Consider the following 24,447-nt stretch of genomic DNA (forward strand, 5'->3'; position numbering starts at 1 on the left):
TTACGTAAATGCTCGGGTGTGACCGATGATGGTCTCTCCTCTCTAGGAGCCCACATGTGTGTCATCTAGGAGCCCACATGTGTCAACGCTTTGAGGCAGTTGAGCTTACGTAAATGCTCGGGTGTGACCGATGATGGTCTCTCCTCTCTTGTCACCAAACACAGAGATTTAAGGAAGCTGGATATCACGTGTTGCCACAAACTCACTTACGTTTCCATCGCCCACATTACGAATTCATGCACAACTCTAACTTCTCTTAGGATGGAGTCATGTACTCTTGTTCCAAGAGAAGCATTTGTTTTGATTGGACTATTTTGCTTCTCAAGATTTTATTTCATCTCCTTGTTGTTTATGCTTTTGGACTGTTAAAAGAGGTATGAAGTCATATATTAAAATTGGTTTTCACCAACCCGAGTAACCTGAGAAACCCGAGTTACCCGACCCTACCCGAGGTCACCCGAAAGGTTACGGGTTTGTAGACTTAAGAGAGTGTCGAGGCCTAAAATTTTCTCAACCCACACTGATCGGGTCGGCTCAATTTTTCGGCTCAACCCGACCCTATCCGGCCGATTTACACCCTTAATTGTGACTGAGTTGAGCATTAGACTATACTTGTCTCAATCTTGAGAGACAAGAAAAACGTGGGCTCCAGGTTTGTGCCACCGTGACATCATTCTTATGACGTCACTAAATTAATTTGAGCGCACGTTTCAAGACAAACAGGCGTTCAAGTCTCTCCCACTACTCTTACTTTCCAGTGGCTTATACAGGTATTATGTGTTAATCTTGGGTCACTTTCAAATCCTAAAAATTCTCACTTTAAACCACATTTTCTATGTTACCCGCTATGAACTTCTGAACTCTATGTTACTGCTCCGTTTCTGACTAAGGTAAGCCGTTCCCTTTACCCCTATTAGGATATTCCTAGAAAATATTGTCTTTTTTTTTGTCATTCCTTTGAGGGAAAATTTTTTGTCTTTTTAATTTTATTAGTATTCTTTTATGTCTAGTTTGATTTCAGTTTGAAGGGGTCAAAATTTAGGTATGGTTTTTGGATTATGAAGCTAAGGTTTATCTTTGATTATATAAATGACTTTGCATGTCATACAAATTGTGAAACGTTTTTGTTTTTTTGTTTTCTTTGTGTTGTATTTCAGTACTTTGCTCTAAAGGGCAAACAAATTCGCTGTGTATGTGTGGAAATGACAATTTCGATGGAAAGCAGGGGGAAGAAGTACAATTTATACAACTTCTAACATAAATGTTATCTAGTTTAAGCCCAACTTAAGGGAAGTAATCCTAGGAATGGTTTTTGATAATCAAGCAATGGTTTTTCTTTTATATATGAGTAAAAGAATCTTCTTTTGATACTTTTCATTTAGACCCAAACATATGGGAAATTGACTTTATTTTATATGTAAAGCAGAAATGGAGGGGTTTCCTTGCCATTTGCCGGTTGAGATCTGGCACAAATTAAGTTGTGGGTGCCGCCCAAGTCTTTGATGCGATTCAAGTGCGTGAGTAAGTCTTGGTGTTCCCTTATCAATCTTTTTATCAAGGATCCAGAATTTGTTGCTAAGCACCTTCACAACACTAACAATGTCGTATCGTCTAGAATGCGCCACCTTTTCCATTTGTCAGATGTTTCCTTCCATGAGGTAGGTACACATTGCTTACTACATCCAATGTGTGTGATGATGGTGAAACGAATTTCATAAAGTTTGGTGTTGAGTTTTTAAATCTACCGATTTTTTCGGGTGCCAAGTGGTTTGGCTTCCCTGGATATTATCATTGTAATGGCATAATTTGCCTGGATTGGCTTTATGGGAACATGCTGTTGTGCAATCCGGTATTGAACGAGTATGTGCTTGTGAAATCAGGCAGTGCAAGCCCGGAATGGGATTTGGCTCCGATTTGAGCAAAGAAATGGGATTTGGATACGATTCGAGAACTGAGGGATACAAGATTGTTAGGATTTTAGCTGCTGATGATGCTATTGATGGACCAAGAATTATGCTTTTTGATTCTGATAGAGATGATGATATTGATGGACGAAGAACTTGTCCTTACTATGGATCTGAGGTAACCACCCTTGGTTCTAGTATCTGGAGAAAGAATGGGATGCTTATAGACAGTTTCTCATTACGATCACTCTACAGTCATACATACTGCAAAGGAGTGTTTTATTGGATGACATATTCTATTGAGGGCGTGATCCTTGCGTTTGACATGTGTGAGGAGATATTTCGTTGTATAAAGCCTCCGAATGATGTTTTTGTATGTGATGGATCACATTGGAGGACTGATCTCATGGCGTGGAATGGCTCTCTCGTTTTATTGTTTGATAATCCTTCTCGTGGGCAAATGAGTGAACCAAGATTCATTGATATGTGGGTGATGAACGACAACAATGGAGGTGGCAGAAGAGGATCAAATATCTTACGATAGAAAACCTAAATGGCATGCTTGTGCCATTGACATTTTGGAAGAGTGATGAACTCCTTGTGGATGATTTAGAAAAGGAAAAGTTGGTCTCCTACAACATTCATAATAAAGAGTTTAGAGACCTTGACGTTGATGGATGCAGACAGGATGGATTGTCCTACGTTGGAGCCTAAGTGCCCAGTCTGGTTTCGATACTGGAAAAATGCAAGCTCAAATAGAGGTAATGATATATATATATATATATATACACACATATATATATGGGCAATGATACGAGTATGGGCAAGTCCAATTATATGGTAGAAAAATATAGATGCCAACGGATAGGTTCTTTTTTGTTTTTTTTTAAGTCACTAAATAACCAAATATATACCAAAAAAATAATTTAATAGTTTTAAAAGAATATATGCTCCTAGCCAAAAGGAAAAAAAAAAAAGAAAAGATTATTGTTATTTTTTTAGAGGAAAAAAATTATTATTAGGTGTGTCCATATGTTGCTGTATTACTTTTTGCACCAGGACTTAATTCACTTGCCAATAGGCAATTGCAATATAAATGTGTGGAATTAGTGTTAAGTAGTAGTACTCGTCCTGTTTACTATGCTTCTATATCTTTCTAGTTTTGTCTTTCTGAGTGTCTGACTACTACTCTATAAAATAGAAGATTGTAGCAAAATTATGAGACACAATTTTTTGCTCTACTAAGTGTTAGTGGCGAGTTTTCTATAGAGAGTAGGAAGGAAAAATTTTCTCCAAAAATTTCACGTCGTGCATGTGTAGGTGTTCGTGAAAACCTTGAGTGTTCTTGCTAATTCCGTTTTGTTTTAGGTGTGCCCACACACACGTTCTTTGTAGATTCAAAGAATTGATAAAGAAAATTTAGGTGTTCTAAACTAGCATTGAAGCGAGAAAAGTTTGAAATCAAAGAATACAAGTTATCATCCTAATCGGTTGCTAGGTATAATTCCTAATCCGGTTCTTGGTAAATAAATTAATGTGATTAATTTATTTGTACATAAATTAATATAATCTATAGAGTATCTTAAAGATTTTATGAAAATTTTTATTATACACGATCCGTTACTCACATGCTTCCGAATTTGAAATCGTTTGAGAAACTAACATTATAACATGTATGAAGTTGATATGAAGTAATACCTTTTCTGAACATCGGGTTCAAGATTTGATTTTTTTTTTTTTTGCTAATGATATTCATGGGTTTCAAGCTTGATTATGATATGGTACTATATTTGGTTGGCGGACTCTTGACTTTATCTTACGCTATGTTATGTATCACTTGTATGATATTCATATTTTAATGGATAGTCTTCCCTTTATTTTAATAGATGCGCATCAAGTTTCTAGCAAGCTCATATGTCCATTTATTCGTATTCTCCTAATTATATCATTTTACATTAATTAAAATATTTAGAGGGTCATAATTTTTTTGGCTGATGTGATATGAATTTTTAATTGATATAGTATTTTAATTTACGTGGCATAATAATATTATTAAAGGAACATGAAATGAGATGAATAAAGAGATTGATTTCCTATTTAAGTATTGTTTAAAACGTAAAAGGCCTGAAAGGTTTTTTGTTTTTTCTTTCAGGGCAAAAGTCTTGAGAAATTTTAAATATATGTTGATGAATTGGCTTGAGAAATTAAAAGAAAATGCAAATAAAATGCCAGTGCATAATGTCAAAGCGGTAAAAATGGATATGAAGGGGTTTAGATTGTATTAATGGGCCTAAGAAGTGTGTGTGTGTGTGTGTTTTTTTTTTTTTTTAATTGTAACTTCTAAAATGAAATATTTCATCACTTCATTTTCTTCCCTTCTAATTATTTCATAAACGCTTTTTTATTATTTTTACTAAATTTTAGGGTTGTTAAAAAAAAAATGGAACCAACAATAATTGAACGGTAGCATTGGAAACAGCATGAGGGTTGCCTTCGGTCGGTGAAATCAAACCGTCCAACGCCGCCTCTTCTTGTTTTTGGGCCTTCGCCACCCATCTCTTTCTCTTCTTCATCTCTACTAGTCTACTTATTCAATCTTCTTCTCATTTTTCCCTTATGTGTGTGTATAACATTATATACTGACAATAATTTCTTAAAAACGAAGAAGAATAGAGAAACTCTAGCAGTAACGTTACGTGTGTCACCCAGGGCCGGCTCTACCTTAGAAAACATTAGGCCTAAGTCCCCAGATATATATATTTTTTTGAGACTCCTAATTAATATATCTATTTATTATTATTATTTTACATTTTACATTAAAACTATAAGAACAAAAAAAATTAGGATACTTTTCGGAGGGTTGGATCCTTGGAATTTGAAAAAAAAAAAATAATGAAAAAAATTAAAGATTCTACCTCTTTAAGAAACTTACTGAAAACAATCTTTTTAAAAAATTTTACCCCTTCACTATGTCTAATTTAAAAAATAGAAATAAATGGACTAATGTTAAAGGGTAAAAATAAAAAGAGGTTTCATTTTAAAGGGTATTTTTAAAATTTCTCGTTAAAAATCATATAATCAAGTTTTGTTGTTAAAAAGAAAAATATTGGATAAACTTTAATATGTAGATATAATTAATAATTTTGCATTTCAAAAGGCAAGAAAAGTATATTTTAAATTGGTTTAATTATTTTTTTAATTTCTTTGATATAGAAGAAGACCTTTTTTAAAATTTTCGTATAAAGTTTCAAATTTACTCGAGTCTGACACTAACCTCACTTTTTTTTTTTTTGTTCCGATGTCCCCTAACCCATTCTCTTTCACAGGTTCAAATTCAATTTGAATTGTGTCTAAGTTAGATTATGGACACTTGTCTCAATCTTGAGAGACAAGAAAAACTTGGGCTCCAAGTTTTAAGCCACCGTGACATACATCACCGTTAATGTGACCAAAATTTGATCCTCGTTTCTAGGCAACAGACCTTCTATACTCTCTCATACTCACTTAGTCTCACCGTCTCAGGCATTGTGTTTATAATTCAGTCGCTTTTAAATTAGACTCATTTAGAAGGTATACTCAAACTATTATTCTTGATTTTAATGTTTAAAATTTAAATTTTTTATAAAAAAAACTATAAAATCAATGATTTGAGTTTAATAACATAAAATAAACTTTTTATGGGAGGAAAATACTGTAGAATAATAAATCCCCATTCTAACCAGATTTCCTCTAAATGTTACTTCTCTGTGTCAACTAATGTAAGTCGTTCCCTTTACGGCTTTACACCTATTTCTAGTCTCGACTCCTAGAACATATGGCCAGTTTATTTTATTTTTTATTATTTTTTATTTTTTTTTACTATTATTTTTTTTTGTCAGTCATTTCTTAGATGGGAAGAAAAATTTTACCCTTGTAATTTTATTACTACTGTTTGTTATATTGATTTCAGTTTCTAGGGGAGAAAGTTTAGGAATGGCTTTGGATCGAGGAAATAAATGGTTTAGCATTTCATAGAGATTGTATTGAATTTTTGTACTTTTCTCTAACACAAACAATTCGCTCTGTATGTGGAAAATTACAATTTCAGTAGAATATCTACAATTTCTAGGATGAGTGATATGTAGTTTGACCGCAACTTAAGGGAAGCAATCCTAAGAATGGTTTTTGATTATCAAGTCATGGTTTTATCTTTGAGAAAATAGATGGTTAAAAAGAATTTGTTTTCAATACTTTTCATTTAGACCCATGGAAAAGTGACATTATTTTCTATGTAAAGCAGAAATGGAGGGGTTTTCTTGCTATCTACCGGTAGAGATTGTGGAACAAATTATGCTGTGGCTGCCTCCCAAGTCTTTGATGCGATTCAAGTGCGTGAGTAAGTCTTGGTGTTCCCTTATCAATGGTTGTATCAAAGATCCAGAATTTGTGGCAAAGCACCTTCACAACACCAACAAAGACATAACTTCTAGAACACGCCACATTGTTTATTTGTATGGATTTTCCTACTTTAAGAATATGTACTCATTGCTTAGTACGTACAATGAGTGTGATGATGGTGAAAAAGAAACCATAAAGTTTGACGCCGAGTTTTTGAATTTATCGAATTTTTTGAATGGTGAGAGGTTTGCCTTTCCTGAGTATTATCATTGTAATGGCATAATCTGCCTTGATGGTTCTAAGGGGGACATGCTGCTGTGCAATCCGGCATTGCGTGAGTATCTGCTTGTGACATCAGGTAGTGCAAGCTTAGGAATCGGATTTGATACTGATTTGAGCAAAGGAAAAGGATTTGGCTATGATTCGAGAACTGACGAATACAAGGTTGTTAGTATTTTAGATTTCATTGATGATATTGATGGACCAAAAAGACAAACTTGTCTGGCTGAGGTAACCACCCTTGGTTCTGGTATTTGGCGAACGATTGAGATGCCTATACATGGTTTTTCATCACGATCACTCTACAGTCATACATACTGCAGGGGAGTGTTTTATTGGATGACATCTTCTACCGAGGGTATGATCCTTTCGTTCAACATGTGTGATGAAGTATTTCGTTGCATAGAACCTCCAAATGATGTTTTCTTATCTGATGGATCACATTGGTGGACTACTAAGCTCATGGTGTGGAATGACTCTCTTGTCTTATTGTTTGATAATTGTCCTTGCGGGCAGGGGACCGAACCAAGATCCATTGATATGTGGGTGATGAATGACAACAATGGCAGTGGCAAAAAAGGTTCGCGTTCATGGATCAAATATCTTACGATAGAAAACCTAAATGACATTCTTATGCCGTTGACATTTTGGAAGAATGATGAGCTCCTTTTTAAGGATTTAGGTCAAGTAAAGGTGGTCTCCTACAACATCCAAAAGAAAGAGTTTAGAGACCTTGACATTGATGGACAGAGTCAGAGTAGATTGTCCTTTGTGGGAACCCATGTTCCCAGTTTGGTTTCGATAAGGGAAAATTGCAAGCTCAAATTTAGGTAATATATATTTTTTATATCTACAAGTAAAAGAAGCATCAAAGCAGTATGTATTAGTCTATTGACTAGGAATTCAGAGATTCTAGGAGACTTTCTTATCTCAGTTTGGGATTAGTTTACCTTTCTCTATTGGTTTACTTGGAAAATTGATTTATCTTCTAGGAAGAATAATATAATTAGTATATTAGTCTAATAATTTTGCGAAAAGTCTGTCAAGTTTAATTGTCGTTTCTTTTACTATTATGTCGATTGGCATAATTGGTTTGGTATTCTGTTATCATTTTTGTATGTGAGCTATAAATAGGCACATTACTAATTGTAATAGAAGATTTTTGAATATTATAGTAATTGAATACTAGACTTGTGTTTTCTCTTCAATTTGGGAGTTTTCTCCTTATGAGTTTGTTTTTAGGTGGATTCGGAAATCTTTTGTCCGGATTAGGCCGGTAAAATCCGTTTTCCTTCATTCTGTGTTAGAATGTATGATTTTTGCTCGGATAGCTTCTCAGAAAACTGATGTTATGATAAATGTAAATAGACAAATCCAAACAGTGAGGAACATATGATTTTGGCTGAATCGTAGGTGAGAAAAATATGATGACATTTTGCATGTTGGTTTGTTTAGGATCCATTCAGTGGTGGAGCCAAGATGTTTTCAGGGGCGTTGTGAAACTAAAATTATAATGCAATTTTATCTTTCTATATTTTCTTAAACTCCCAATGTAGCTTTGTTTTGAAGACATTTAGGTTTCATTCATTTCACCAATTCGAGTTTTGTTGCAGTAAAAAATTTTCAGAAATAATTACATTTAATTTTTTTGTTATAATAAATTTTTTTTACATAAAGTCACATCTTAATTCAAATTAAACACTCGAATTAGCAAATTAAACGAGACAATTTAATAAGTAAATTGAATGATGCTTTATTTGTTAGTGTTTTCTGAGAATTTTTTGAACGAAATTTGATATTATGTTTTTAGTTGCTAAAAATGTATAGTTGAATTTTAGGTGAATGAGCACGACTTGGTGATGTGCGTGCTGTTGATGATGATGGCATTATTTTGGACGAGTTGGTTAATGAAACTAGGGTACTTCTAGGGTCCGACCTTCACTGTTTGCGATTGAAACATCCTTTTATTCTCAACCGTTTAGATCAAACTGAATGCATGAGATTAGCTTGGGGTAAACGATCTTTTGGCAAGCGATGTAAGAAGTGCATCCGGTTATCTTTATTTTAATTTTTCTTTTGATTTTTTTTTGAGAAGATTGCCGAAAAAAAGATATTACTCAATGAGTAAAAATTCAGACTTATGCACTCTATGAGGTTCTTTTTTTAGGAGAAAGAGAGAAATAGGTTAAGACTTGAGATGAATTAAAATTAATAGGCTAATAGTTTACATAAGTTAATAAATATGTTAAATTATTGTTTTCGTCCATAACTTGTCTGGTTATGAACCATAACTTGACAAGTTATTGTCTATAAATCACAGTTTTTGTTTATAACTTGTCTAGCTATGAATCATAACTTGACAAGTTTGTTCATAACTTATCTGGTTATGAACCGTAACTTGACAAGTTATAGCCTATTAATTTCTATAACTAAAATAACCTATATACTTAAGCTTTTCATATTGGCATATTTTCTACTATTTCCGTTTTTTTCCTCAATAAAAAATAATGACCCATTTGGTTCACATGTTTAAACTCGCGATTCTGATTCTGCTACAATAGTTTCTCTCACAAAAAATTTTGAAAAAAAAAAGTTTCCACCAATGGGTTCTCTTACAAAATTTGAATACATATTCAAAATCATTGATTTGAACACATAAACTCAACCGGCTCTCAATCTGTAAAATGTCATAATTTTTTCGTTTTAACTCATATCTTGGCGATTCTTCTTCCTATGCATTCAGAGCTAAAAAAGGAACAAATCTAGATCCATATGCTTAGGTAGTTCTTACATGAATGTCGAGTTTTTATAAGATTTCTTATTAAACCCTAAATTTTTTTCAAATGATTATTTTCAACACTCTATCTAAATACGAATTTAGATTTTCTTTTTAGTTCATATTATAATTTATCTCATACCCAAATGATATTCGGATTACAAGTCAGGTCAAATCACTCTAGTTTACAATTTTTAGTTTAAATTAAGATCTCGTTTGATTCAAGGGTTTGAATTGTGTGATTTTAAATTCCGCTCGAAAATTTTTTCTTCTTTATTAGGAGCGAAAGAGGACCAACAACTAATAAATATTTGCCATGGAAAACATTAAAGTGTTGATCTGAATTGTTTTAGTTTGAACTGTGGAACTTTGTGTGGTTTAAATTGTAATATGAGTTAGCAATCTTGATTGAACCAAAAAATTTTAAAATTCACCGAACCATGCTTATGTAAATTTTTCGGAATTTTTCCAACACTGAAAACATAAATTTGGATGAATATATTTGTTAAAAGTAAAAAAAAAAAAAAAATGAATTGAGAGAATAATTTACTGTAAAAAATAGTTTGGCTTCTATGCAATTGCAATCAATTGCCACTAGAAAGTAGCCATTCTCAACACTAACTTCCCGTTGCCCATCGGTTGGATCTTCCCGTTGTTACGGCTTTGGTCATCCATTGGTGTTCTCAACACATGACGGTCACCCGCGGCTTAACTCTCAAATTGTGTCTTCTTTATGCGTTCGTAGCGTAATAAAAAGAGTGGTGGAATCTATGAGGGTTGACAATTACCAAAAAATAAATAAAAGAAAAGATTAGTAGAAAATAACGTTAGAAGATATAAGCAAATTGAGTTGAGAAAGTATTTTTGAAATTTTTATTAAAAAGGTAAGAATTAAAAGAGAGAGATCGAATATTTTAGAGAGATTAAAGCAGAAGAAAATTGTAAAATGAATATGTGATAAAACAGGTAAGAGTATGTTTTGTTTTACAATTTTAATTTTAATTCATGAAATAACTCAATTATAGATATTGTATCCCAAATGAAGAACTAAAAAATATATAATGCGTTTAGAACTCGTTCTAAAATGATTTTATTTTTTGTATGAAAATAAAAATAAAAACATTTTTAATCTCGGACAGAAACCATTTTTGAGAATGCGTTTGATAGTTTTATCAAGAGATTGTTTTCAGTAAAAAAATATATTAATGTCTCTCTCTTTCTCTCTGCTCGAGAGATAAGAAAATGAAAATAAAAAATGAAAAACGACTAAAAGTCGTTTTTTATTTTTCTCTAATTTTACATTAAACTAAAAAATCGTTTTCATTTCTGTTTTTTGTCTTTATTGCATCAAATACCGTTTTAAAAACGTTTTTATTTTTTTTTCTCGAAAAACGTAAAAAAATTTACATGATCAATTTTAAACACAGCCATAGATTTTTAGTCTATAATTTAACAAAAATATTTGAGTAAATTAAATCCTCACGTTGATTCCACGAAGATTATTAATACTAGTAATCTAAAATCAACAAAATACTTTTTAGCACTTTGCATTAAAGATCAACTTAAAAAATAATTTGTAAAATTTGTCATTTTTTCTTTTTTAATTTCTTTTTCTTTTTCTTTTTCACAGTAGATGAGTTGTACGTTAATTAGTGACACTTGTCTCACCTTAGAGAGACAATAAAAACTTGAGCTCCAAGTTTGAGCCACATGACATCATTCTTATGACATCGCCGAATGAACGTGCTCAAAAATTTTCTCACGTTTCTAGGCGACAGAACCCCTTCAAGTCTCTCACTCACTCTCTGTGACTTTCAAACCCTTAATCCCCATTCTAACAACATTTGCTTCCTTACTTGCATTGAACTTCTGAACTCTAAAATGTTAACTCTTAGAACATATGGTCAGTTTTATTATTTTTATTATTACTTTTTTCTTGTGCTCATTCCTTAGTTAGAAAAGTAAAATTGTGTTCTCTTAATTTTCTTAGGTTTTATTTATTTCACCGATTCGAGTTTTGTTACAATAAAAAACTCTAAAAAATAGTCACATTTAACATTTTTGTTACAGTAAAAAACTCTCATATAAAGATATATCTCAACTCAAATTGAAAATTCGAATCAACGAACTAAACAGTCATTTATATTTTCTGTTATATCTACTTTGATTTCAGTTTCAAGGGGAAAAATTGTAGGCATGGCTTGGGATTGAGGAAACAAACGGGTTAGCAGCATTTCATTGGAAACTGTGTGTGTGTGGGTGGTTTTTGTTTTTTTGTTTTTTTTTTTTTTTTTCTGTTGAATTTTAACACTTTGCTCTAACACTTAAACAAGTTCGCTCAGTATGTAGAAATTGAAATGCATATTGATAGCAGGCAACCAAAAAAAAAAACTAAAATATCTACAATTTCTACAATGAGGGAAGCAATCCTAGGAATGGTTTTTGATTATCAAACCATGGTTTTTGTTTTGAGGAAATAGATGGCTAAAAGAATTTGCTTTCAGTACTTTCATTTAGACCCAAACCTATGCCAAAATGACTTCATTTTATATGTAAAGCAGAAATGGTGGTCTGCCCAGTCTGGTTTCAATAAGGGGAAAAGGTAAGGAATGCTGATTTGGAATTGGAAGAAAGGGATTTTTAATTAGTCTGTTGATTCTTCTTGCAACAGCGATATATAAGCTGTAGAAGCAGGAAACATAAATGTAAATGGAGTAATGCCTTAGAGCAAATAAGTATTATATTATGTTCATATTTCTATAAGTATTATGGCCCGTTTAATTCGCTCATTTAAATTTTTAATTTGAGTTTAGATATAATTTTAGTTTAATTTGGTATTAATCTAAACCCTAAAAAGCACTTTTTTTGTTCAGTTTAAGTTGTTTTTGGCGTTTGGTAAGAAGCAAAATAAGTGATTCTTCAATAATTTTAAATTATTTTTACAGCTTGTTGAGAAGCAACCAAAGGATGCTTCTGATTCTTCAACAATTTTAAGCTGTTTTTAGAGCTTGTTGAGAAGCAACCAAAGGGTACTTCTAATTCTAAATTGTCCAGAAATCTCTTCTTTTCACATTAATGAAAATTTTTTATTCCCATTTACCCTCGTTGAAATGAAATAATCCTCATCTACCCATTATTCATCTCTCATCTCCATCACTCCTCGTTCTCTCTCTGTGAAATCCCTGCTCCACAGAGCTCCTCGATCCTTTCTCGCTCTTCTCTCTCGTCGGTCTGGTTCTCCGTTCTCCGTTCACTGTCTCCCTCTTCTCTTTCTCTCTTCTCCGCTTCTCCCTGTCTGCGTTCTGCCATCAATCCGTTCTCCCTCTCTCGTGAAACCCTCTTGAACAGAGCTCTCTCTCTCCATTCTCGTTCCTCTCTCTCCATTCTCGCTCATCTCTCTTGCCGGTCTGCGCTCCGTTCTCCGTTCGCCGTTCGCCGTTCGCTAGTCGCCAGTCTCCCTGTCTGCGCTCCATTCTGATGTCTTCAGCACGAGTGGCGGTTTGCCGGTCTCCCTGTTCTTGCGGTCTCCTCCCAACTTTCGCCGGTCAACCTCAGCCCTCTTAAGCACGTTTTTGCTGTAAGTACTCTATTAACCTTAGTATTTGGAGAATTGGTTCTGATTTGTCCTCAAATTTTTGGGTTTTTTGTGTTACGTCCTTTGCAGAATGTGCAGAAAAATGGTAAATTTGCTTGTTAGGGTTTCTGTTTTTAATCTCGTATTTGTGCTAATTTTTACTCAATCATCTTGTTTAGAGTGGCTTAATAGATATATATTAAATGAAAGACAACAATCAATTTGAGTTGGATCTAAAGATTGGATTCGTTGGTGATTGATCTTCTTATTTTTTCCATGTCTTTGCTGGTTTTTTGAGTTCTGTCGATAAGTATTTGTGCTTCTTCCTGTGTTTCTAAGTTGTTGTCTTAGAAAATTGAGTGTTGCTTTTTAGGTTTGATGGTAATGTTGTTTGGTAAGAATGCTGTAGTGCTTCCACTAATGAGCATAAAAGATGATTTTTATAATTTATACATGCATCCAAAATGCTTGTAAACCACTGCCAAAGTGTCAATCATCTTCCTGTTCAGCTTGCTGGTGTTGTTGCAATTGAGATAATTGGAGACCTCATCGTTGCTTTTGTGCCCAACAGAAAGCTATATCATGATTGCTTTCAAGAGAATAACTTTTTAAATACGACCGCTTCTCATTGTCTATACAATCTTTTCCTTGAGTTTTAAAAAATTCCCCCAAGTAAGGGCACTTCTAGATGCTAAATAAGTGTGTCAACTATTTAGACAATCTTTAATTTTTCTTAATTTTTTGATTCTTATATATTTATGTAAAAACTCCTGATACACTCACATTTAAAGTCTGTATTGGAGTATCTTCTAAATCTGGTAGTATGGTGTTGAATGTTGTCATGGTTTATATTTGTAGGTGCATTTATTCTGCTTAAAATTATTGAGATTTGTCACAGTATATATAAAAGCGCTGTAATATGGTCATTGTTTTTAGGTGCATTTCTTCTGCACTAAGCTTTTTAATTGAGATCCTTTCTTGAACGATGTGAAGTAGGGAGTAAAACAAAAGTTGTTTGAAGGATATGTCGCAACTTTGCTTGCAAATGCTTATCCCACCCTGTTTTTTCTTGCTTTCAGTTGTGTTAATTGTTATTGCTTCTGTTTCTTTGGTTTATTACACACCGCTTGAATTGTTTGTTCTTTTTTTGCTCCCTAAAGAGACACCCGAAGTTGAGTGTAGGTGTAGATCATGCAACTCAACGTTTTCTTTAGGTGCTATTTTTGCTGATGAGCATACCACCTTTATGCACATGAAAGCATTTGTTGATTTTCTCATAGCTTCATTTTCTCCCGAAAGTGATTCTCTTTTCTTTTCCTTAGTTGCGTACTGGTGGCTTACAGTACTTTATATATATATATATATATATAATATCAATTCTAATTATATTTGTATTTATGTTCGAATGCTCTTTCCTAACAACGTAGGCTGCGATTGATTATGTTTGATGATAATTGTTTTAGTCTAAATTCTTAGCATATTGATTATTGGAAGAAAGCGTGTGCCAACTCAACATATAATGGATGCTTGTGATTTCAGTATGAAATTTACACATATGTATATGTAGGTTGGGAAGGTAGTGCCCATGATACAAGAATATTGCAACAATGGTGCTCCATAACTATATTAGAAAGCTTGCAAAGCGTGATCGACATTTTCAACAAGTCGAGAATAGTTCATATATTTTCGTTTATAAAGAGAATCAACCAGATGACAATGTGGAAGAAAATCAAGATTTACTATCACAAGAAATGGAGTACGAGATCAAATTACGGCAAGTTTAATGAACACGATTTCATTCTTATAATGACTCTACAAGCTTTTGAACATGAAATGTACATTTTTGTTGTATATGTTGATTACTCACTAATACTTATTTTTGTGGTAACAATATTGTGAATGAAGAAATAAAAAAAAATTAATTATCATAAATTTATTGTTAGATAACTCAGAATCATAATATTATATTTTTTTTCTCTTTTTAAAGTTAAACAAGTATTTCTAAAATATTATATATATTATAATATATTATATTCAATATTTCTATATATTATATTAAACCAATATATATGAATATATGAATATAACGTATATTAGATAATATAATATTATATGTATATATATCATAATATATTATATTATAACATATATATAATATATTATATAATATACATTATATTCATATATTATTATATATTGGTTTAATATAATATAATAATGATTATATATTGTATTATACTTATATATATTATATTGTATATAATATTATTATATTTAAATTATATATCATGTCTATTTTAATCATTTTAATTACTCACAGTAATTTAAATTCATAATTTACTAAACGTTACTACACTAATTTTAAAATTAACACAATTAATATAATTATAATTTATTAAATACTTAATAACTTTTTATAATAATTATTATTATTATATTTAAATTTCATACCAGGTCTATTTTAGTCATTTTAATTACTCACAGTAATTTAACTTCATAATTTATCAAACGTTACTATACTGATTTTTGAACCAGCACAATTAGTATAATTATAGTTTACCAAATACCAAGTTACTTTATGTAACAGTTATTTTTTCTTTCAGCACAGTTAAAAGTAATTTTTTCAAAATTCACAGCACTACTAAACTAAGTCTTTATGTGAGAGTTTTTTACTGTAATAAAAAAGTTAGATGTGACTGTTTCTAAGAGCTTTTTACTGTAGCAAAACTCAAATTGGTGAAATGAACGTGTTAGAACCGGTTATGTGCTTTTACCGTGTTTTCTTATAAAATTGATTAAGGATTACCAAAGTAAAACACAAAAGCAAAGTAAATACCACACAACGATTAAACGTGGTTCAGTCAAACCGACCTACATCCACAGGGCCACGCCCAGACATCAAGCAATCCACTAATAGGTACAAAGTTACAGACACCAATCGGACTTAACCAACCCAAGACTCCCACTTGACTATCGACGCCGCTGTGTCTAACACACTAAGTGACTAGCTTGGTGAGCACCACTCATCTTCAAATGCCTTCTCCCGAAAGCTCACAAAATCTTCTCTCAAAGAACAAAATCGATGAACGCTATATCTCTTCAACTTGTGTACTCCGTACTTTATCAGAATTGTAATCCCACAGTAGATTTCTCGTGCAGCAACCTTTTATAAACTGATCTTAATTCAAAATCAGAATCTGTCTCAGAATCTGTAGTTACAGATAAGACAGTTATCAGTTTAAAATTCAAAGCACGTAATCTGCTTTGCATATTCCAATTTCAGTTTCCTTGACCCAGATTCTCAGCACTCCAATCTCTTTTTAGATGATATCTTGATCTTCAAAACAAATTCATCATGAAATACGGTTTTGAATAAACCTCTTATTCAAACTAAAACAAAATCTATAACAGATATTTGTTTCAATTTCAAATCCTGGTTTAAATCAAAATAGCAACACAATCTTGATCTTCTCCACGAAATCCTCAGAGCCTTATCTTAATTCAAAATGGTGAGGCTGATTTCTTCTATTTGAATGAACCCAAAAGCTGATCTTCTTCTATTCAAACGAACCCAATGAATTCGAGAAACTAACTCGAGATTTTGTCAAAACGCACAACGTTACTTAAGGAACCAAACGACTCAAACAAAAGCTGTACGGCACTTCTGCAGCAACTAATATACTGCTTTCAAAACGTAAGTTTTGCTTGACACTTTCAAAATAAACAATCCAAACATGAAGCCCAATTAAGCCAACTAAAACCCAAAACATAAAAAGAGAGCCAAAACGACTTACACGACTCAACAGAATGGGCCTACATTCATCATAGGAAATAATGCCGAATGAGGCTAAAAAGATTTAGGATGGGTTGGTTGTTCAAAATTTAGTTATTAATATTATGTGGAAGGAGAAATGAGGGATCAGACCATATCCATTATGAATCTAACGACAAAATGTTGTGTTTTCATGTCCTTGTCCGTGGCAGGTATGACAAGAATTAAAGGATTGAAGAGGAAGATTTCATCTGGTGAAACGAGGACCGAGACTGGCGGAGGTTCATCGAGAGGTTGTGAAGATGGACTCGATAGTGGCAGTTACAATGGGACAACGAATGTAGATGATAGCAAACTACAGAAAAGCATACAAGTGCGCTGCTCTCCTAGTAGGTTTGTGAAAGTGTGTTCTGGGTTGAATGATAGGTTTAGAAATGTAGTTAAGGCCATGGTTTTGGGAAACTTATTGGAAATCACTAGTGTGCATATATGTCACAATTTGGTAGCGTGGTTGGTTGAGAACTTTAACGTGGACGATCGATCCCTTGTGCTTAATGGGAAGACATTCACTGTTAATCCGGCTTTGTTTGAAGCAGTGATGGGGTTGGGAGATGGTGGAGAAGATTTTGAACGACAAGGCACGGCAGATGATGTGAAAGTTAGGAAGGAAGGGGTTAAGGGAGGTAAAGAGGAAAGAGGAAAGAGATGCATATATGAGCAGAGATAAAGAGGAAAGAGAGAATTTTAGATTTTTTTCCTTCTTTTTTTTTTTAGAAATTCTTTTGGTTATTTTATATCTTAATTTTTAGTTTTTTGTTGAGAAAACAAAATCTTGTTGAATATGAAAAATAACTAGCAAGATATGGAAAACAACTTATAGAGTATGAAAAGATAATCTACATGATATGAAAACAAAATTTATAGACTATGAAAAAATAACCTACAGAATATGAAAGAAATACGAAAATGAAAAGATAACTTGTAAGATGTTAGTAGTATTTGATAAATTTAAAAACAATAGCATAAATAAAATAGTGTTACCTCTTTAATTTTTTTTTTTTGAAAATTTCCCATTTTAAAATGAAAAGGAAAATAAGTCACTCTTCTTCTTCTCTCTCTCCCTCTCCATCTATCAGATTTCTTTCTTTTCTTTGTGCGCTGCTCGCTTTTCTCTTTTTGGGCCGAGTATGGCGCTGCCTCTTGGCTGGTCGTTGGACCCCTAGCCCCAGAGACGAAGTTCCAAGTCTCGTGGCAATGATTATGATGGTGGTGGCGACTTCATGGATGGATGGGAGGGATAAGAGGTGTTGAATTTTTGGTCGACCATGTTATGCATGCCAGATCTCCTGCGTATCTATAATCTTAAGATCTCACTCTTCTCATTACAATGGTCATAAATGGGAGAGTTGTGTGTGGATGAGCGCTCAACGTCGGTAGTGGAGTCATGTGGGTCCTCGCCGATCTATCCTTTATGATTTTGGTCGCCATCTTATCGCCGAGGATCTTGTCTGTGTGGCTGAGGAATTTTATCTTGTTTTTAATTTTATATTTTGATGTAATTAGGCGATGGTGATTTTGTCATTTTAGCTTTTATGTTTTCGTCATGTAATAACGAAAATTATTGTTTCACCTTTCTATGGCGGTGGTAGATTTATTCCGTTAGATTTGATGCTACGCAATGTTGTGAGTGACCCTAGTGCTTTGGGTTTTGGTCTCAGTTGATTGCTTTTATCCATCGATTATAGTGGTTTTGTTAAATGAGCTTTTATTGCGCTCAATGTGCAAAGCGAGACTTTCTCTATTAGGACTTGGCACTCGTATTTGCCTTGTGCCTCATTTATCTTTACTATGGATACAATTTTTATCCGTGATCAAATACTCTTGTATTTTATGGTCATTTACGATTATTTTAGAGCCTATATTAATTTAATTATTAAATGAAATTTCTCTATTCAAAAAAATTTCCATTTTTAATTAACGTGCATGACACATGACAATTTTAATACAAAAATCAATGAAAGGATTAAATACCTAAGCGAACGAAATTGACACTTGATTGAAAGATCTAAAATTCAGGTGGAGAAAACAAAATTGTCCTTTTCCTTTTATATAATTCTGTATGCATCGTTGTAATTTCATATTTGAACATTGAAAAAACAAAATAAAACGACTTTTAACACGCACGACAAAACTTCCAGTTTAGTGTCTTATCTTGTAGAGAAGTGTTTGAACAAACTAATAAAGGGACTGTTCGGCAACTCTGTTTTTGAGTGAAAACTTTAAAAAAAGTAACTCGAGTTATAACTTTATTTGAGTTTATGTTTTTTTAAGTTTGAACTCGAGTTTGGGACTAAAACTCGAGTTTAAGTTTCCCCTTCAATTCGAGTTCAGAAACTCAAACTCAAGTTAATGAACAATATTTTTTCTGTTCTTAAAAATGCTATAACTTTTTCGTTTTAATTATGATTGAGATGATTTTTTTTCTATGCGTTGACAACGAAAAGACGAATAAAACCATACCCATATACCCTATTAAAATTTTTCATCAGCGTTGAGTTTTTATTAAAATACTATCTAAATACAAATTCAAGTTTTGACTTACTCAAACACAAACTCAAAAAGATTCTTATCTCAAACCATAACTCAAATGTACACAACCAAACACAAACTCAAGTTACAACTTCAACTCAAGTTATCACTCAGACTCAACTCAAAATCTACACTTAAATTACATAACTCAAAAATGTCAAAAGAACATGCCCCAGAATTCGGTTCAATTTGAAACTTCAATATTATTAACTTAAAAAGGGGTGGTTTCTTGTTCCTTTATTTGTTGTCTCAACCTCGTTTACTTTGCAGATTCGAGTTTTCAATTCGAGCTGAGATGTGATATTTTATGAAAATTTTTTTACTGTAGCAGAAAAAGTTAAATGTGACATTTTTTAAGAGTTTTTTTTACTGTAAAAATATAAAATTAAAAATTAATCGGTAAAATAAACGAGACCTTAAAATTGAATATTATTTTTGGCTATTCTTGACGTAGATGGAAATGTAACAAAATTTATATATCAAACCCTTTTTTGGCTTTCCTTCCTTTTATTACTTTTTGCTCCTATTTGCAAGTTCATTAACGCGTATCAACAAAATCCTTAGCACATCAATAGAAATCTGATCCTAACGAACCTTCTCGTTACAATTGCCAAAGCCCCCGGCACTTTCGTTGTCCATGCCGTATGTCTTGTGCCTAACTAAAAAAAAAAAATATCTCTCAATAGGCAAAACCGTGTACGCAACTTAAGAAACCCCATGTCATTTGCCAACTAATCACACTTCAATTTGCAACCAAATTTTAGCAACACATACAACAAAAACGACTTGAACACGGCTGTACAAAATAATAAAAGTAAAAATAAAATTAAAAAATAGAGTTTCTCTGGCTTTGAACTCTATGGTTAAATTCACGTTAGATTATAAAAGTATATAAAATAGATAAATTTTAATAAATATTTAACGTTTAAAAAATAAAAAATACAAATGTTCTAAAAAAAGAAAGAATCCCAAAGAAAGTTTCTAAAAAAAAGAGATGTTTTCAATAAAGCCTCTTTATACTAGTTTTTAACTATTAAATTTAGTTAAAATCACATTAAATAAAAAAATATGAAGAATAAATAGTTTATGATATAGATAGACGGTTAATATTAAAAAATTATCGATAGATTTTTTTTTGGCAACCTCTATAGTGGAACTTTATTTTTTAACCGTTTGATTAATTTTTTAACGGTTTGATCTGTATTAAAAATTTATTATAAAATTACTCCTACTGTAAATTTAATCGTTAAAAAATTAATCTAACAGTTAAAAATATAATTTTTTTTTGTTTTTTTTTTAATCTTACGGTAAAAATGCTTTTTTTTTGTTTTTTTGTTTTTGTTTTTTTTGCCCTCTTAGACAAAGCCACGGAAAAACTGCTAGTTGTGTCTCAATTAGTGCCACTTGTAGCCCCTGTCATCACTTCTGTGGCTTCCAAGTCCCCTTTTTTAAAAACCCAAATCCAAAAGCAACTTCCATTTCACCCAATTAAGCAAACTCCATACCCTACATATCCTGTTGTTTACGTGTTTTGATTTTAAGGAAAGACTTAAAAGAGCCTCCTTTAAGAGTTTGTTCATCAGAATTTAGCACTCTCTCTCTATTTATACTTGGATAATAGATCTAGTTTTTGTTTATAGCTATACCAGAAAAATGGCAAATCTTCCTGAAGAGTTGGTGGTGGAGATCATGTCATGGCTTCCACCAGAATCTCTAATCCAATTCAAGTGTGTTAGCAAGAATTGGTACTTCCTCATCAATTCTTTGATCAAAGATCCAAATTTTGTATCCAAACACCTCCGCAATGCCGATAACAACATATTGGCATCCCGCTGCACTGTCTTCAGTTGCCTCAAAATATACCAAACCCCGGTTTACAACTACAAAGAGCTCTTTTCATTGCTCTCATTGTCTGGCGGCGGCGGCGGCGGCAGCGGCAACGACAAGATTCGTTCTTTCGCCGAGGATTTGGATCTGCCGATAATCCCCGGCGAAAAGGACATGAGCTGTATAACGGCTCGTCATTGCAACGGCGTGATTTGCTTGGCTGACTATTACCGCACCATGGTTTTGTGCAACCCGGCGATGAAGAAATCCCGGGTGCTTCCGAAGCCTAATCTCGTCGATCGCTTCGTGCTGCAAGGCGTCGGGTTCGGGTACGATTCGAGGGCTGATGACTACAAGGTTGTCAGATTCGGGCGTGAGATGTCTGTCTACCCCCGGGCCGAGGTGTACAGCTTGAGCTCGGATTCATGGAAAGAGATCAAGATTGATTCGGGCACGGATTACTTTCCGAGCCTTCACATTGAAGTGTACTTCAATGGGGCTTTCTATTGGCTAATGTCGGGGCCGAGGGCGATGATCCGGGTGTTCGACATTTCGGACGAGGTCTTTCGCGGCGTGCCGCTGCCGGACGGGGTCCGGACGGAGAAGGCGCATTGGACGAGCCTTGTGGTTTGGAATGGCTCTGTTGCCCTGTTCTTGTGTGAGGGGGAGAAAGGGGTTCCAATTAGTATTGAAGTGTGGGTGATGAATGATTGTGTTGGTGGGATTAAAGGGGCCTGTTCTTGGAGCAAAAAGTTGGCAATTGGGCCCTTTGAGGGCATTGATTGCCCATTGGGATTTTGGAATGGTGAAGAGATTCTCATGAGAAGTACAAATTTTAAGGAGATTGTGCTCTACAATATTCATACACAAAAGCTTAGGAATGTTAGTGTTGATGGGGTTGATGGAATTGGTTGCCGTGCTTTTTCTTATGTGAAGAGTTTGGTTTCCGTCTAAGGTGGAGGAGATGTGAGGGGGGAAAAAAAAAAGTGTTGCTTATTTATTTATTAGTATTTTAAGTGGGATTTGAGTTCTGCACTTTGAAGGGGAATTGGTTGTAGCAATACCTAGATTATGCGTGCAATCATTAAAAGTGTTCCTTATTATTATTTTATTATTATTATGTGGAAATTATCATTGTTCCTATTATTATTATGAAGAAATTATTATTATTATTATTACTATTATTGTTATTATAATGTACAGAAGTGAGAGGAGTGAGTGCGTTTGTTTGTTAGTTTTCAATTTCATTCATGTATCTTGGTTCGTTTGTACTACAAGTTAACTTAATACATATTTGTTCTTCTTGTTTAAGAGTCTTGTTTGGCTTCCACATTCTTCTCCAAATAGACCTTTATGCTATGTTTGGTAAGAAGGAAAGAAAATAGGATAGAAAGGATTTATGGAAGTGATGGAAAATAGCAATGATGGAAAGAAAATTGATTTTTTTTTATGTTGTTTGGTACGAGAAGATAGAAAGAAAATGAGCTTACCTTCACTTGTTTGATATTGGAAGTTAAATTGAAAGGAAAGAAAAAATCTTATTCGTAAATTACTTTTATACCCTTAAATTTTTTGCTTGGATGTTGATAGAGAAAATGGTAGTTTAGTAACTTTGCTCACTTTAATGAGTTACCCCTATTTTCCATATCATTTTCTACCCACTTGTGAAAAAAAAAAAAAAATAGTGGAGTCCACATGTATTATTTTCCTTTCTATTTTCTCTTCCTTTCTCTTTTCTCTCCTACTAAACAACCTACATTTTTATTTTTCCTCCCAAAATCCCTCCACCTTCTTCCTTCCTTCTACTTTTCTTTCCTATCAAACATACTCTTAAGTTACGTTTGGTTAGAGGATTTAAACTATTTTCGATTTACGTGTATTTTTTTTGAAAAAAAATACTGTAACAAATCACGAATCATGATTTGAATTAAAGAACGAATCTCTTTACCAAACGACCTCTTAGTTTTGCCGCCGTTTCTGGTATTTCCATTGTTTATTGGTCTGACTAAAGTACCTTATATATACTGGAGGAAAAAAAAAATTGTGAGTTTAATACAACTTGGCTTGGCTTCAACTTTGGTTTACTAAAAACTAAAAAGGGACAATGGTACAACATGTCAATGCTATTGTGAAGGAGGGTGGTCCCTCTTTTTCTTTTTCTTTTTATTCTCATGAATAAATAAATTAGAGATTATTAATAGTTATGCCCCTTAATTTTGAGTCCACTACCACTTTGCTCTCCAACTTTCAAAATTCTCACCACACTACCACAAACTTTGATTTCATTCGACTTTACCCCTTCCGCTTCATTTTCCGTTAAAAGGAGACTGAACAAACTCACGTGCGGTCAGGTGAGGGATAGTTGAGGGTAAATAGGTAAATTTAATTCTCTGCCCTTTCTTCCCAAATTATTTTGGGGGTTTTCTTCACCACACAAATTTGTCGAAGTTAGTATATCTTGGAGGACTAAAATAACGTCTCTAATGGAACCGAACCTCTTAAAAGAAACTCTTTCACAAAAGAATGCTGAGAAAATGAGAGGGTAAAGGGAAAGAAAGCAAAGATTTATAGAGAGAAATTTCCGGGATAAGGATAGAAAATGAGGAAGGACTCGTCGAGGAAGTGGAAGTTGTCTGTTTCGGCATTTAAGTGGACGGCACTTTTGAGAAGTTTTTCGTTGATCCTTTGTTTTCTCCTACGCTGGTAGTTTAATATGTTGCTATATTATATTTGAGAATGTGAGCCAGAAAATAAAAAGAAAATGAAAAAAGGAAAGAAAGAAAGTTTGAGAGGGAAGAGAAGGTGGGCTGTGCTCTTGATGGAAAAGATCAATGGCTTGTGATTAGCATCAAAAAATGAACTTTTTTTTTTCGTTTAAATGGGCATTGTCAAGATTGTAAGATTTGTGGGAGTTCAAGTCTTCAAGATCACCTTCCTTCTCTGAGTCGTAAGAGTTCAAGATCTTGGGCATTATCAGGATGAACTTTGTGATTATTTTGCTAATAAATTGGAGATGTTTAGAGTAAAAACGAAGCTGATGAACTTTTTTTTTTTTTTATTCCAAGTCTGTTTTCAACAGAAAATGAAACGGAAGGGACAAAGTGGAACGAAATCAAAGTTTGAGGTATTGTGGTAGGAATTTTAAAAGTTTAGTGTACAAATGGGAGGAGACTCAAAGTTCCAAGGGTACAGGTGTTAATAGTCCATAAATTAAATTGAACGGAAATGACGGTGCGTTGTTTTCTCCCGGGTTGTGTGCGAAAGTGATTTGGCCCAGTTGGTAGCAGCTTCGGATGTTCCCCCGAACCTCCAACCGAAGATCAGATCAATCATGACAGATGTTCAGCAG

The 24,447-nt window shown here is 33.3% G+C and overlaps 2 protein-coding genes across 5 annotated transcripts; both read left to right on the forward strand.

Moving 5' to 3' along the window:
- Positions 1 to 2,503: 2,503 nt before the first annotated feature.
- On the forward strand, positions 2,504 to 8,419 carry LOC21390684 (F-box/kelch-repeat protein At3g06240). Of its 4 annotated transcripts, XM_024165060.1 has the most exons (3): positions 2,504 to 2,665; positions 6,181 to 7,390; positions 8,399 to 8,419. In XM_024165060.1, the coding sequence occupies exons 1-3, from the start codon at positions 2,578 to 2,580 to the stop codon at positions 8,400 to 8,402; spliced, it is 1,302 nt and encodes a 433-aa protein (XP_024020828.1). In that variant the 5' UTR covers positions 2,504 to 2,577; the 3' UTR covers positions 8,403 to 8,419. The 4 variants fall into 4 exon arrangements, with proteins under 4 accessions (XP_024020828.1, XP_024020829.1, XP_024020830.1 ...); XM_024165061.1 differs by lacking the exon at positions 8,399 to 8,419 and having other exon boundaries at positions 6,184 to 7,508; XM_024165062.1 differs by lacking the exons at positions 2,504 to 2,665; positions 8,399 to 8,419 and adding an exon at positions 3,283 to 3,402 and having other exon boundaries at positions 6,184 to 7,509.
- Positions 8,420 to 20,718: 12,299 nt separating this feature from the next.
- On the forward strand, positions 20,719 to 22,244 carry LOC21390687 (F-box/kelch-repeat protein At3g06240). The gene has a single exon (XM_010097265.2). The coding sequence runs from the start codon at positions 20,925 to 20,927 to the stop codon at positions 22,050 to 22,052; it is 1,128 nt and encodes a 375-aa protein (XP_010095567.1). The 5' UTR covers positions 20,719 to 20,924; the 3' UTR covers positions 22,053 to 22,244.
- The last annotated feature ends 2,203 nt before the right edge of the window (positions 22,245 to 24,447 follow it).

This window comes from Morus notabilis, unplaced genomic scaffold, assembly GCF_000414095.1.
Source record: "Morus notabilis unplaced genomic scaffold, ASM41409v2 Scaffold1452, whole genome shotgun sequence".
NCBI classification, from domain to species: Eukaryota; Viridiplantae; Streptophyta; class Magnoliopsida; order Rosales; family Moraceae; genus Morus; species Morus notabilis.

Excerpts from the sequence above, each read along its gene's own strand:
- LOC21390687 (XM_010097265.2), top strand. The coding sequence starts at position 20,925 with ATGGCAAATCTTCCTGAAGAGTTGGTGGTGGAGATCATGTCATGGCTT.
- LOC21390684 (XM_024165060.1), top strand. The coding sequence starts at position 2,578 with ATGGATGCAGACAGGATGGATTGTCCTACGTTGGAGCCTAAGTGCCCA. Across the intron at positions 2,666-6,180 it reads AAATGCAAGCTCAAATAGAG|CAGAAATGGAGGGGTTTTCT; the intron begins GTAATGATATAT and ends TTCTATGTAAAG.